A 15,977-nucleotide genomic window follows, 5' to 3' on the forward strand; every position below is an offset into this window, starting at 1 on the left:
AGCCTATGTCAACTCAAAATCTCTACAATGGCCACCAGAAAATATCTATCGTGAAAAACATCAGAATTTAAAATTTCAGTGCATAATTAATGGGTCAATATTAAGAAGATCCTTATGAAATGAAAAGACAGGTTGAGCTCTCCAAGATAGGCCATAGGGCCGATTTATGCCTACTTTAGACATTTTCCCACTTAATGAGGGTTTTAATGTTTCTTGGCAGATTCACGTACGTAAAGCTGTTTAATTCTTTCAAAAGTGATGTCAGAATTCCCTTCTCTAAGCCTGCATCGTAGACTTTTCAACCATAAAACCATAGTACTTACACGCAAATATCTTACACTGCTCAGCTTTTGAATCGGTCCACATGCATTATCTTACTCATCGGTAATCATTATATTAACTGAAACCAGCTTTCGAATTGTACCACATACTTCTTGCTGTACACTAGTATTCATGGTACATTTAATACCCATTACACAAGCAAATTTAATGTCATTCGTGTCGAATGACATTAGCATCTAATGTCATTCCCCTGCTACACAAGAACATTTAATGTATTAGGTTCGAATGACATTTTTCATTGAATGAGTTCGGGGAACTCATTCGCATTCGATCACGAACCGAATGTGCACTCGAGATCAGATACGCAGTAGAAACAAGTAATGCCACAACATATTCTGCGCACAGCGAAATTTAAAAATTATATTTCTGGAGTTTTGTTTTTAAACCTGTTAATTTGGGTGTAAAATTATTCGCATTGCAGGCTCTCGCGGAACGGCATTACTCGCTCACACAAGTGGTTCAGTCAAGGCAGCGACTCACTATCATTTTGGGCTCTGTGTTCCTTGGTGGCCGCATTCCCCCGTATGCTTATCTTGGAACTATTTAAAGTTGTTACTGAGCTTCCACAGTTTGGACGTCAATTGCATGCTCTACGCGTCTCCGTGCTTCTCCGCACTATCTGCGCTCTGCTGTGTTCAGCCATATTGTTTTTTACATTTATCGGATTAGTGGGTGACTCGATACTTGGCTTGAATTTTTATGGCTAAAGTGCTACAGCACAGCCAAAAGTAAGTTTTTCTCTTGAATTATCATACGAAAATGTTTTATCAGTTTTAAAATGTCACAGAGATTTCAAACACCTTTTATGTGCACTGATGTTCCTTAAGTGCAGTATTTTTATAGCTGATCGTAATTGCCACCATTTGCGAATCACATTTTTTACCGTGTAGCACCGAAACCGAATGAGATTAAATCTGCTAGTGTGACAGAGGTATAACATGTCTATAACACATACCGTTCTTAGTTTCCACAGCTGAAGACTGTGGCAAGCAAGGGTGAACAGAAGTACCCGATGAGCACTAAACTAAGCATATGCCTGCAAGGGTACAATGCCTCACATTTTCCTTCACATTACAGCAGGTCTCATTGTTGACTATCAGAGCTGGTGCACACTATGAAACGTTCAGTCGCGCCTCGCTGAGCAGTAAGTGGTCAGCAATCTAATATTTACATCTTTGCCTGTAGTCGCAACTATATATTATGCATCAGGTGAACGGAGCCAAACAAATGCTTAGATAAAAAAAACACACATAGATCTAGGAATAAATTCCCAGGGTTCACATCAGAGGTCGGAGCACCCTCAAAATGGGGCTGGGCTAAGCTTTGCAAAAGGTGCCCACATTTTTTAAACAGGCCATCCCTTCACAGACTAGGTGGCACTGCTCCTGCATGCATTTCTGGCAAAATGTTATACGTATTAGAAACTCCAGCTATATTGGACTGCTTTAAGGTTTTATACGCATTCACTAAAATGAGGTTTTACTATATGATGTTTTCACTGAGGAAGGAAGCTTCACCCTAGCAGTGTGCATCACTGCAAGGGGGGTGCAAAACTGAGTGGAAACCATCTTTTCGGGACGAACTTGCACATTTTATATTTTTTATTTCCCAAGTGCCACATGTATGCCCCTTCAGTGCTGCCATGCAAGGTATATTCGCAGTCATTGCAAATGTTTGCCTTCATCGAATCATATACAAAACTCCTATGGGGAAACAAACAAAATGACCTCCGATTACACTCACCCTGAGAACCTGTGTCAAGCGAGCTCATCCTAAAGGAAGTCAACAGTATTACAAATATACAGAAAGGGTGGGGTGAAGTAATGTGTATATAAAAGTATTGGAAAGAATGCATTCAAGCAAAGAGAAAGACAGAAGCCTCCATTTAATACGCGCCTCAGCTTGTTTACAAAATGGTACCACATGCTGAATGGCTGACCATGAAAGCGCATCCTGCAGGAGACATGACGATACACAGTGTGTAATGTCTGAAGCAATGCCGCATCTGCTGTTGAAAATTTAAAGATATCCGGTCTACATGTGCCCATGCAAGCTGGGCCATTGTTCCTTTGACACCGCATTTATTGGAATTCCTCTCTGTGTGACATTCATTCAGAGTCGCTGCTCTTGTGCTTCTTTTTCTTCTTCTTCTTCTTTTCTCCTTTGGAAGGAGTCTGTGTGCAAAGGCAGTTCACTGTTACAATCCATAGAAATGATGACAACAGATGATCAAGTGCAACCCCAGCCAGGATAGTTAAGACACAAGACAATAAACTTTGAGGCAATGATGACCGACGCTCGTCATTGTGGGCACCTACATGAGCAAATTTGTCATAGGCACAGCAAACAGAGATAAACAATCAAAGAAGACAAAACATTTAGGACCCTCTGTTCTCCTGAAGGCACAGCCATGAAAACAGTCAACAGACAATACAGGAGTGCAAACAAGGCACGGATGAAGTCACAGGGTGGGACAAATGATAACATCATTAAATGAGAATTGATTCAGCAAGAATTGCTTTTACACATCCTTTTGTCCCCATGCAAAGCTACTAAAATTCACCCCATCTTTTTATGCTTTCAAAAACGTGCCAAGAAATGCACTTCACTTTCGCGTAGCATCACCAAGTATCACTAAAACACTTACTTTCTTCTGTTTTCCTGACATAAAACACCCTATGTTGCAAGTACAAAAGACACTGCCAGACTAGCCTGCCCATTAAATTGCCATTTTTGGCTCAGTCCCTTCAGGGTTCAGCTGCTGGTTTCAATCCCAGCTTTGCAGCTTTACTTTAGTGGAGGAAGGGAGGAAGAATAAAAAAAATACCCATGTGCTGTGCAATCTCATTGCCCATTAAAAAACTCCAGGCAGCCTAAAGTGATCTGGAGATCTTCACTATGGCATCTACATAGCCCGAGTGGCTTTGAGATGTCTCAACAGCACATTCCATGAAGAATCTTTCATTCATTAAGGGGGGACACTGGTCTTAAAGCCATTTTCCTTACTTAGCAATAAAAATTGATGCAACTTGGTGGGTTTGTGCATTTTTTGTGCAGATTCCAAAAACTGCAATTATTTCTTTTGTGATCCAATTATTTCATTAAATAATTACACTAATTAATCTAATCCTTCTTTTTTTCGAATTCTCGGGGGCAAAAGTGGAGGATGGGTACATCATGCGAGTGGGCTGCTTACGCGACAAATATGGTATCATTTTTCCTGATTGTAAGCAGCGAATCAAGCCGATTTCTGCATTCGAATGGGGCCCCCTGGGTGACCATGTCCAGGTATGACTGACATGCGAGATCGTCGAAATGGACCTGATCCTGATGAGGCAACAGCCACCCCCAAATCCAAAAAGAGCTCGACGGCATAGTTTTTGGCTTTGCTTCTCCAAGCACACCGCCACACAGCAGTGGCACCTCTCTGACCAGCCACAATCAGCCAGATCTGATGACCCACATGAGCACAGTTTCAGATGCTGATTGGCAAGTCATTCATGTCCGTCTTTTTCTCTCTAGCCACTTTGGAACTGCTAACCAGTTTCCTTCACTTCCATATATTTGGTACAGTCAGTTTTTCTCCCAGTGCACCAAAAATGCATCCTCGTCACATGCGACATTCCCACTTGCGATGGGCATGACAGGGCAGTGGCAAAGCTCCACCAGCACTGTAAAGAATGTGGCGGAAGGCCCTTGCAATTCTGAAGCAGTTCTGCTTCGAGGCACTGCATGTGCACACAACAAAGCATTGGCCGAAGCATGGAGAACTGCCAATGCTGCGCTGTTCGTCTCAAAATTAGCCACTTTCACAAACAAATCTATGCGATGCAAGCAGCTTTTTAAGGGGAGACGCGGGTCTTAAAACGGTCGAAAATGGTCAAAAAGTCGATTTTGGGAAAAACTCATTTTCGGAAGGTTTATCCTTTCGAGCATCTACAGTAAAATTATTAACGCTGAATTCGGTCGGGAAATGCGATAAAATCGGCTTTCAAAACACCACGGCAGCGACGAAATGGCCCCGAAAAGAGAGACTTTGTTCGAACTTCCCGCGCGCGCCGCCGGCGTTGCAGCCGGCCGATCGCCGCCATCTTGGGCTTGTTTTGAAGCTGGTTTCTTTGTGCGCAATTTGAGCTATCTCAAAATGGCGTCGCTCAAGCCGAGCGGCGGTTCGGGCCGGTTTCCCGAAGGCCGTTTTCAGGTCGCTGATTGGCTCGCACGCGGCGCGCTTCGCGCGCGCGCCGTTCTGCGCCTCCCATTGGCTGGTGTGACCGTCTACGTCATTTTTTTTTTCTTTCTCTTGCGTTCGCCGCTGTGGCTGTCGCTTCGTGCGCGTCTGTTTTTGCGCTCGTGTTTCTCTACACGCCGTGTTTCCGCCTTGTGCCGGGAGTTTCTCTTTGCGATCGAGATGCCGGGAGACAGTCGATTGAAACCGAGCACGCAACGAGCTTTTGGAAGCCGGAAGAAACGTCCGTGGAACAAAAAAACAGCAGGCAGCGGCCACCAGTGCGTCGTCGGGGCCTGCAGTGCCGAACTCGTTGGATCCGCCGGGTACATCAAGCACGCTGCCCGATGACGACACCGCGGGACCAAGTTGCAGCACGAATCGTATCTCGGATCGTGGTACACTTCGTGTTGATGCTGTGTACTATTCGTCGACCGAGCAGGCGCAGCGTGTTGAGCGATCGGCGCAAGCAAAGTCCGTTCTGTCGGAAAAGTCAGCAACCCAGCGCAAGTTTGACCTTCTTGGCGTCAGTGCGGATTACCAGACAGCTAGCTGATGCCGGTACCCAGTTCGTGATTGTGGACTTGAAGGTTTTGAACAATTTTTTCGCGCAAGCGAAGTGCGGAACCTGCGGCGCAGGAAGTCTGCGTTTGAGCAAGGCAACAGATAAGGAGTACGGCCTTGCTGTAAAGCTTCTGCTTGTCTGCGAAAACTGCGATTTCGAACAGAAGCAGTTCGCTTCCCCAAGAATAAGCGAAGCAGTTCTCTTCCCCAACTGTTTGCCTGGTGGAGCTCTCGTCTCCTTGGCTCCGGTCCTCACTTTCACCTCAAAAAAAAAAAAAAAAAGTCAACTCCTAACTTCTCGAAAGTAACCTCTATAATTTCATCACACGTACACATTCGACATTTTTTTTTAAAATGTTTCCTTGGATGGAATAAGACACTTTTTGTTTTGTTTTGTAGGGAAACTGATAGGGAACATCTGAGTAACATCCGTTGTCGAAGATTCTTCCCAATATTTTCTGCACTCAGTGTCAAAACTTCAAATGAGTTTTTCTCAGCTTCATGTTTTTTGGTGACATGGCTAGCCTTACGGAACTTTTCATTGGGTTTTTGTGGTGCAATTTTAATAAATCTTATACCGTTGAATTCAGAAAGGTTTGAACTGTGGAGCTATGCTATTTTTATATTGCTAAGTTGAACATATCAAATTTATTGAACAATAATGTCAGCTAATTATATTTTCGAATTGTGGGGCATCTACATAATTGAATATTTTTATACTGTGATGTACATCAATGATAATATAAATAGCATAGCTCCACATGACAGGTCTTTGTCTACAACTACATTTTAATCGGAACGAAAAAATATTGAGGGAAACTGTCCTAACGACCCGTAAGAAATTACCAAATTAGGCTTTGGTTATTTCCCAATAACATTAGAACTAATTGAGATAGAGTAAAACTAATTACATTTTTGAAAACAGGAGGAAGAAATACATATACACACCCAATTTCGTTATTATATCTCTAAAAATAAAAATTTTCATTTTAAGACCAGTGTCTCCCCTTAACAGCTTTTATTAAGGTCATTTGATAATTTGGACTTTCACTTATTCAAACATTTTTTTCGCCCCCCTTGAAGTTCCAATTAGCGAGCTTTCACTTTTCAGTGGAAAACAGGAATGACATCGAGGCCAATGATACAGGGCTGGCCTTTTGACTACAGTTCAGTCCACTTATAACAATACTAACAAAAGAGGAAAATTTGATTGTTATAGCCAATTATCGTTACATCTGGACTGGCAAGAAAAAAAAAACCAAACGAACACAACCACGTATTGCTCCATGCTACATATGTAAGCTTGTCTACTTACCAGTGATAAGTGAATTCGGTTGAAGAATATAGATCATCGATAAAAAGCACTAAACAATTTATTACAGGATATATAAATTGCCATAAAATACCTAAAGCATGCTTGAAAATGTTGAAAATTTATGCTCGCTTCAGTGGCAGCTGAAGCTTCACAATCATTGTGTGCATCGCTACCAGTAGCGCTTACGCAGACAGCAGTCCTCTTTGCACGCATGAAACTGATCAGTGACAGGATGAACTGCAGGACATCCCCAACCTTGATGATCGCTAAAACGTGGAGTGCAAATGCCCATATTGTTTCGCGAGGCTTCCAACCTTGAAACCCTGCCTCATCTCAGAGCTATTGTGTCGTCGGCTTGGTCGGCGCCATCTTCCATGCATGTACAATCGGGCAATGGCAATACTGCTGCGCCCTTTGCTAGGTGACAGGCAGCGACTGCGATGATGGTAGCGCTTATTTCCTCCATGCCGGTTCGTTTTCGGCAATTATGCGCAGTTTTCATGTCATTCTCTTTGTAGCATTTTATTTTTTATCAAACATTCAAAATTTCATGCTAAACATCTTCTGTGTGGCCAGAAAGCTATCGTATCCAATGTGCCGCCGATAACTGATCGTTGTACAGTTAAACCTCTACGTAACGAACCTCCATGTAGCGAATTCCTCAATATTACAAAGTTTTTCAATTCCCCAATGCCGCCCCCATTGAAGTGAATGTATTTGAAAACCCATGTAACGAACATGTCACGGCAGTTGACCTTGATATAACGAACTCGAGGCGTCGGTTGTCTCTTAGCTAGTGCCGAGTTAGGGGAAATTTGCCAGAACCTCGCAAGTTTCACGACGATAAAACACGAACTGAAGTGAGAGGAACGCCTACTATAGCAACGTTTGACCGCAGCAGATACAACGCGCCGTGTTTCAGCGCTGACGCCGCATCTAAGCGGCAGACTCAGCAGTCTCCGCTGCTTTCGCTGTAGGAACATGGCACAACAATAGTTCATGCTTAGAAGCTGCAAAAATAGCAGAAAAAAGACATGAGGTGAGCAGCGCGCGTCCATCGCGTCGGCAGAAGGAACAGCGGAGCGCGCTGGCTACGTGAGACAAAGTCGGTTTCTTTGGGCAACTGTGGTGGGTGAGCGCGTGCGGCACGAAACGCGGGGAGAGGGGGCGTCAACGCACGCGCTCTCCCCCAGACTACTTCCTCCTCCACCCCCTTTCCCCGCTCCCTCGTAGACGCGTCGCGCGAGCCGCGGAGGCAGAAGCTGCTGCCGCAGTCCCGCCGCGCTATCAGCGCGATCGCGAAACATCTCCTTTTATGACTTCAAATAATTCCAATTTACTGTAAACACTTTCAAGGCGCTTTCTTTACATCAATTCATCTGGTTTTCGTTCCACATTGTCCTTTTGGGCCTTCACGCGAAAACTGCATGTAACGAAAACCTGGATGTAACGAAACATCGTGGCCATTTTACAATTTCGTTATAACCAGGTTTAACTGTATATGGTATATTTTTACATAGGAACAATAAAAAAACTGATAAATCCTAAGAATTTGATCGCTATAAGCGATATATTGTTATATCTGGTATTGTTATAAGTGGATTAAACTGCACGGAAAAAACAGCTTACTGCAGACTGTAGACACAAGACCTGTTTCTGCACTCATGACAGTAATCAAACTCCGGTAGAGCATCCGTTGTCCAGTTCCTATGAGCTAGCTCTCTGTGCCTATGAGTACTTACAGCGTGTCAATCATGCAATAAATCAACCGATGTGATTTTACTTCACCTGCAAAAAATAATAAGTGGAAAAAGAGAGCTTGAAGAAAAAGTGGAAGCTTCCACTCGATGAGCTTCAAGCAGATCACATCATTTCCATGATCCTTGTGAGCTAGGCCTATTTCTATGCCTATGCAATGCTAATAAGCAGCTCATTCTGCAGCCACGGATGGAAAGAAAACCAACTTATTTTCAGAATAGTGACAATTAAGCACACCAGGCTTTGAAATGTAAAAGCTGCGAGGAAATGTCATCCCAACACGATTCCTGAGCTCAGCTATGCCCAACTGTGTGACACAAGGCAAATATGTACGACCACAAAGAATGAACAAACACAAGAGCACCGTGACACCAAGTCGACAAAAGGCAATGGGTGAAGGCTGAGCAGTCTCACCTGTTCGTCAGCTTCGTTGCTGTCATCGCCTTTCCTGGGGGCCTCCTCAGAATGACGGTGTGCAGGCTCTTCAGCTGTACTATACCTCCGCTGCAACGACACATGCAAGGCGGTAAGACTGTGCAAGGAAAAATAGCATGCAAACAGAAACTAAAGCACGGAGCAGCAGAATTGCTCATTTCGCATCACCGTTAGTTCAAATCTATCGTAATAAGCATCCGTTTTTCAATGTTAAGAACAAACAGAGCAACACCTTCTATTGCAATGCAAACCAACCCACCGGAACAGAAATCAAAACTCTCCTCCCCATAATGAAGTGGTGACTTCAATACCCTATAACTAAGCTTGTATGTTTGGCAGGACAACAATGTTAGCCTTACTGCATTCCTTGATGTCAGGAGAAACCAATGGCATGCATTTTAGCCAATTCCCTGCAGCAAAATATTTTGAAAGCTTAGCAAAGGTTCAGAAAAGAGTGCAAAGAAATCGCTTTACATGAATTTAAACGACATACTGATAATTGGCATGTCAAAACCCGTTTTCACATCATCTCCATGATCCTTGTGAGCTAGGCCTATTTAGATCAGGCCCCTCTTGCTTGTAATAGCAATTCTGCCTGAAGTGTACACAAAGCTTCTGATAACTCTCCTTAACCTTCAATTTTCAGAACAAATGGCAAAACGCCAGTCACCATGACGTACAATTGAAACGAACAGCAGACTGTAAGCACAGCAGTTCCATGCAGCTGCACCCATTTTCACTGTCGGCAATGCCAGCTGAGGTTCTTAACCCTTTCGGTGTCGTGAACATACCGGCACGTTTTTGCGCTACCCACCAAACAGTGCCACCGACGTACCAGTATGTTCTCAATCATGCATTCAAAACTTTGCGCCTGAGCACGAAGCTGGCGCACTTGGACTGGCTGCGCCATGTGTCAAAATCTTTCTACAAGTACGTACTTTCGTGCTGCGCTGTGCTGGTATGTATATATTGAAAAGTATGGAGTGACTGCGCCCCCCTCCGCCACCTCCTTTGCTGGGGGCGCGGTTGTTACGCGCACACTACTCTCTCGCGCTAAGCGATCATGCGGCACGTGCCTGTGGTTACGGGTTCAAGGGTTGTTCTGCCATCTGGCGCATGTTTGCAGGTGTTTATTTTTATTCCGTCAACACATCTGCTACGACGCCTCAAGTTCAGGGGCGCACGCCGTTGCCTCTCCAATAAGTCGACACATGACTTGATCGCTGCTTTCGCTCTCTCTCGCCGTGCCCTTGCTTGCAGCTAGCAGCAGCAAAGGAGGTTGTTTTAGACTCTTTACATCTCCATCTGTCATCCTCATTTCACAACGTGCCATTTCTCTCTGTTGTGCGGGCCACCAAAAGTGCACCCTCCACGCACGGCTACTTCTGGATGGCTGACCACGCGGGACCTTCGACTGCGGACTGGAGCGATGGCACTTCCGATTATATAAGAGCTGAGCTCGGATTCGAGCTTCCAAGAAGTACCGAACAGTGTTTTTTTTTTTTCTTATATTATCCTCATTTATCTCCTTTAGAGTCAGGCTGATGATGATGTTAATTAAATACACCTGCAGAATACTGAAATGTGCATATTCTGCCGACTATGTTATTTCAGGGTTCGTACAGGTGGCAAAGAAAAAAATTCAAGGATAATCAAGGAACTTCAAGCCCCCATAGGAGGATTTTCAAGGCCCCCTTCGAGGGCTTAATTTTTTATTCCATGTCCAAGATCTTCAAACAGTGCTCTCAAAACGTCTGAAATATTTATTCCACAAAGAAAAAAAACATCACTATGCAGATTTGCTTCTATTGCACAGAAAAACATTAAATATAGCTTTATAAAATATCACAGTGAAAGTTTGGTCATATCCCGCAGAAAAGTAAAAAATTAGTTTTATAAAATTGTTGGTTATTTCCTATACCTCACAAAATATTGTCCACTGCTTCAACTGCACAAAACAAAAAAATCCTTAGGAAGCAGCTCCTCAGGGCTACTTCAGGGGAGCTCCGGAGCTCCAGCAGCTTTTGTTAAATTTGGAGCTTGATGGCGTGTAGCTCCTCATTCTTGTCTTTGGCCGTCTTTCTGAGGCTATTGGACTTTACAATGTGTGTCACATTGTTTTCTGCCTCTGCTTTATCAGCATAGGCATTTGCAGATGCCATGAGATCATCAACTGTCAATTCCAGCTTCTTTTTCTTTCTTTTCATTGCATCAAGCTCTTCCTCAATGCAGTGCTTTTTTCTCTGCTTTGAAGCTTCAAGGTCCTGCTTTTTCTGGGCTTCCAAATATGCTCCATACTTCTGCCTTGCAGCTGACACAGCGATCCTCAGTTCCTTGGTGATTGGAATGTTTAGAACACCACCTGCTTTCTCAACCGCAACGCACACGATCCGTTGTGAAACATATGAAAGGTCCTTCAGATTCTCAACGCACACCTGTCGGTTTACACTGAATCCACTCTCGACAGTTGCCTGGCCATGACTGAGGACAAGCAGAAGTTTCACAATGTTCCACAACTTCGAGTAGGTTGAACTGAACTTCAAGAGATCAGGGTAAAATTCATCCAGTCTGTCAGCGCACTTGTCAAATTGTCTAAGCTGATGTTTCTGCTCGTGCAGGAGCTCCGTGTACTCGGCCAGCACCGTGTCTCGAAGGTGACCAGCCATTCTACCTGCAGTGATGAGGGTGTCCAACACTTTTCTGAAACCTGCAAGGCATTCCTCTGGCTTCGAGCACATCTGTTGTGGGTCTAGTGAAGAAAGGCCCCTAACAAATGCAAACTTCAATGGGCTTCTGTCTAGAACTTTCTTTGTGGCACTGATCAAAAACTGTTTACATTCCATCCGGAATTGAAACACGTCCTTTGAGCTCACTTTAGAATTCTTGAGAACTTGCTCTGCTTTGTAGCCTATATCCACCTTTTCAAGTGGAACATGGTTCTCGGCATTATCAATGTCGATCTTCAGCAGACCCACTATCCCTTTGGCAGACAGGATCGAACATTTCAAAAACTTCGTCAGCAGCTTTCTGAGAACAGTTTCTAAATCCCTTGCAAGGAAAAAAACCATTGGTTTGTCTGTCTGGTACTCTACCAGAAAAGGGTTCAGTGCCATCGCCACACATAAGGCAAAATTCAACTTTGCTGGCAGCAAAACATCACAGCAGAACTCCCACAAGTTATTGAACAATGCACATTTTGGCAGGTTGACTTCTTTTTTTCTAGCAGCCTCAATGTACTTTTTCATGTCACACCACAACAGCAACTCTCTCTCAATTACAGGAACATTCTCCACAAACTAGACAAACTTAAGAGGAAAGGTATCTTGGCCTGTAACTGCCGAAAGTCCTGTCTCCGTGCTGGAGCACCTTCAAAAATTGCACTCAGACTAGACAACAAGCAGTCAAGTCCCCATTTAGTCGCTGAAACTCCAGCCCTATAAGCATTGTGCACTGTGTGTAGCCCACAAGTGCCTAAGTCCACACACAGAACTTGGTGGTTTTGTTGCAAGTGCTCTTGAAGACCTTTGAAGAACTTCAGATTGACATTGGGCCCATCCATCGATATCTGAAGAACCTTGGCAAGAGGCAAAGGCTCGACGGCGCTTAGCAACTTTTCCTGAATGTCATCGGCTGTGGAATCCCCCTAAAAACGGAGGTGTAATACCTGGTCGTCACTTGGTGAGCAGAGTCCCAACACCTCACGTGCACATCCATTTGCTTACTTTGCAGAAAGTCATTTGCCGACTCGTCAAACAGTACGACATAGAATTCACACTGTTCTATTTCTCACTGCAATGCTGAAAGAAAGAAAGGCCTGAGACCATGACACGTCATATAGGCGCATTTCTTCTCACCACAAGAAAACGCCTTGCCACTTCACTGTCCGGAAACATGCGCTGAAATAGCTCCCCTGCTTGGGATGACGACCGGTACGAAAAGTGGGATGCCACAACTTTCAGAGTCCAAAGAATTTCAGCGTCAGTGACAAGCTCGTGCGCTTTGCAAGCATCGTTTAGGCTTGGCGACTGCGAGGAACACGCGCCAGTAGACTGCTCTACCGCGACCGGCGTCAGGTACCTTTTCAACGCGCTCCCTTGCGCTACCTTCATTGCGCCAATATGCTTGCCGCTTTTCATGTGACTTTTTAAAGCGGATTCACCCATGGCAGTCACATCCACAGTTTGTAGGGCTCGTGGCGCGCCGCGCATTCGAAGGCCGCGCCACTTCCCGATGCTCCCTGCGCGCGGCCCGTTTCCCTTTCCCCGCTTGTTCGGGAATAACCGGTCCCGCGCGAGGGGGCTATAAAAGAAGGCACGCGCCGCCGTCTCGCCCTCTCTTGGTCTCTGGCTCCTTGGTCCCTGGCTCTTCGTTCCGGCGCTCTCAACAACCCGCAGCCACCCGGACGACGACACCGACTTCGACGATCCCCGATCCCTGTGAGATTAAAGATGTTTATCATACGGCCCACTGTGTGTTTGTCATGCGCATCTCTCGGGCAGAGGAATCGCCCACAAGTTTTACTGCAAAGCTTGCACTTAGCCCGATGCGGACTCGTTGTATCAGGCGCAATCCACTGCTTGTATTCGTCATGGTGGAGCCACGTAGCCTGAAACTTGCTCTTTCCGGGCATTGTGTCACATATGAAAATATCACGTGCGCTGACAGGCAGAAGCCACGCTCATTCCAAAAATGCAAGCACTAGGGCAACGCCAGCGTAGACACGGCTGCACGGCTCAGTAAACCTATCTAAAAACGTTGGGCTCGGTGAGTGATGGCGATGCGATAGGACGACGCAGCCGCGTGCCCACTGCAGTGTTGCCAGCCGCCTAACGAGAATGCGCTAAATAGGCTAAAAATCTATACGTTTCCTTCCCCGCAGTTCATTCAGAACTCAGTCAAGAATAAAAGTTTAGCAACAAAAATGTTTTCATGACGAAAAACACCAGTTCAAATTTAGTATTCAAGGAATTCAAGAATTTTCAAGGACCAGTCATAAATTCAAGGTTTTTAAGGGCCTTGAAAACAGACTTCCGTAATTCAATGGTATTCAAGGTTTTCAAGCACCTGTGCGCACCCTGTATTTGTACAGCAACCACAATAAAAAAAAATTAGAAGGGTTCAACGTCGCTGCTGAACCGAATATGGAGCAAAAGCATTAGCTGCGGTTGACTGAACGTTTTTTCTTCTGTTAGGCGCAGCACAGGCTCGGGGACCACGAACATAGACATGGCACACAGCGATGAGCGGTTAGACCTGGCGTAGTATTGCATTCGCAATAAGACAAATCGCTATGCTCGTTCCCTGAAACCAAGCCGACACTGGGGGTGCGTCACAGCCAGAAACACCCGATAGCAAAAGGGTTAATGAATATACTTTACAAGAGTGACTGCCACTTATTTAGTACAAAAGTATCACTGCATAGACTAAACTGCTGTCCATGCATCGTCGCCACCCCGATGCATAGCGTTGGTGCAGACTGTCACTCATTAGCTCTGAACAATAAAAATATTCTGACAGATGCAATGTGCCTTATATGTAGCAATCAGCATATTTGCTAATGTGATGTTCTACTATAAAATTACAGTTGCATCTTAATTAAAAGCTACTTTTGATTGGTTGACTCAAACTAGGCTTAAGGGGGGGCCCTGCTCTTAAGACAATTTTTTTTATTTACAGGTAGATTCTGACGAACGTTGCACCACTTATGCAGTTTTTGTGCTGATTTCAAATACAGTTGAATCCCGCTATAACGAAATTCACGGTGCACGAAAAAAAATTCGTTCTCGCAAAAATTTGACGTGAAACGCAGAAAGAATTGCCCAAGCAGCAGCAAAGGCGTTTAATGCCAAAAATCTGTAAGCTTGGTTTGCTTACGCTTCACGGCGAGCAACGCCGTCACGCGATTTTCGCACTCGGTCAGCAAACCCATTGCAACATCGTCGTCTCGGACAGCAACGAAATTCCTGATGACATCAAAAGCGTCCATCACCTGTACGGCGGTTGCCGCAGCCGGCGCTTCCTGTACGTCGTCGTCTTCTTCATCGGAAGAGTCCTTATCATTCCGGGCAGCTTTTATGATCTGCTCATCACTCACATCTTCGTGAACAACAACACAAGCGTCAGCGCCGATGTATTCGTCGAGCTCGAGATTAGGCGGCACGGTTCCTATTTCTCCCAGCGTTTTCCAGGCGGCCGCGATCCCCGGAGCCGGTGACGCCTCTTCGTCGTCGTCTGTAACGCCTGGTGTTAGGCCAGCAGAGTGTACAGGTCGACCTTCGGCAAATCCGGCGTGCCTGAAACAGTTCACAATTACTGAGCGCCCCAGTGTGCTCCAGGCAGCAGACATAATCTGCAGTGCCACGTACAAGTCCACCTTCGTGTCTCGGCCGGTTTCAGTGTTAAAAAGCAGCCGCTGAATTAACCTCCCGCGGTAAGCGCGCTTCAGGCTAAGAATCACGCCCTGATCGAGAGGCTGTAAGACAGACGTGCAATTGGGAGGGAAAAACCTCAGCTCCGTGTTAGTGAGCTTGACTTCGTCGGAGTGATGCGCTGAACAATTGTCCAAAAGCAAGCAAACTTTACGGCCCTGCCGCTTCATGTCGCGGTCGAATGCCATCATCCACTCGGTGAAAATAGCGCGGGTCATCCATGACTTGTTGTTCGCCTTGTACTGCACAGGTAGGCTACGAGTTCCTTAAAACAGCGCGGCTTGGCACTTTTGCCTATGACTAACGGCGGACGCTTGTCCGAGCCATCCATGTTTGTGCAAAGCAGCACTGTGATGCGTTTTTTGCTGTGTTTGCCGCCGTGACAGCGCTGCCCCTTGAAGTCGAGCGTCCTAGCCGGCAACATCTCGTAGAATAGCCCGGTCTCGTCGGCGTTGTAAATGTCTGCAGGCGCGAAGTTGCTTAAAATTCCGGCCATGTTACTCGCCTTCCAAGCAGCTGCTCCGTCCACGTCTGCTGACATTGACTCGCCGCACAACACTTTTCCAACGATGTTATGGCGGGCCTTGAAACGGTTTAGCCAGCCAATGCTGGCTTTAAAATCATCAATGCCAAGTAGGCATGCATAGTTCAAGGCTTTCTGCTGGACGATGCTTCCGGACAGGGGGACGTTGCTGGCTCGTGCTTCCACAAACCACGCATGCACTGCTTTGTCCAACTCTTCATGGAGGGGCCGCGTCACCTTTTTGTGCTTCGAGGATGTGCCTGAAGCAAGTGCCATTCTCACGCTGTCCTTATTGCCTAGAATCGTTGACAGCGAACTTGCAGGAATTCCGAAGTCTTCAGCAATTGCCGCTTTCTTCCTTCCGCTTTCTGCTTGGGCGATTATTTG

At 45.5% G+C, this 15,977-nt stretch overlaps 2 protein-coding genes across 2 annotated transcripts in view; both read right to left on the reverse strand.

Moving 5' to 3' along the window:
• Positions 1-2,208: 2,208 nt before the first annotated feature.
• Positions 2,209-15,977, reverse strand: part of Nop60B (dyskerin pseudouridine synthase 1 Nop60B) — a 70,086-nt gene continuing 56,317 nt past the window's right edge. The window contains exons 12-13 of the mRNA XM_084595643.1: positions 8,619-8,708; positions 2,209-2,516 (exon numbers count right to left, since the gene is read on the reverse strand). Of these exons, the coding sequence (XP_084451769.1) occupies positions 2,451-2,516; positions 8,619-8,708 (156 nt within the window). The 3' untranslated portion in view covers positions 2,209-2,450. The remainder of the gene's footprint in view (positions 2,517-8,618; positions 8,709-15,977) is intronic.
• Positions 10,568-13,018, reverse strand: LOC146201114 (uncharacterized). Its single transcript, XM_084595642.1, has one exon. The coding sequence runs from the start codon at positions 11,882-11,884 to the stop codon at positions 10,667-10,669; it is 1,218 nt and encodes a 405-aa protein (XP_084451768.1). The 5' UTR covers positions 11,885-13,018; the 3' UTR covers positions 10,568-10,666.

This window comes from Amblyomma maculatum, chromosome 2, assembly GCF_055883805.1.
Source record: "Amblyomma maculatum isolate TAMU_Amacu chromosome 2, ASM5588380v1, whole genome shotgun sequence".
In the NCBI taxonomy this organism is placed as follows: Eukaryota; Metazoa; Arthropoda; class Arachnida; order Ixodida; family Ixodidae; genus Amblyomma; species Amblyomma maculatum.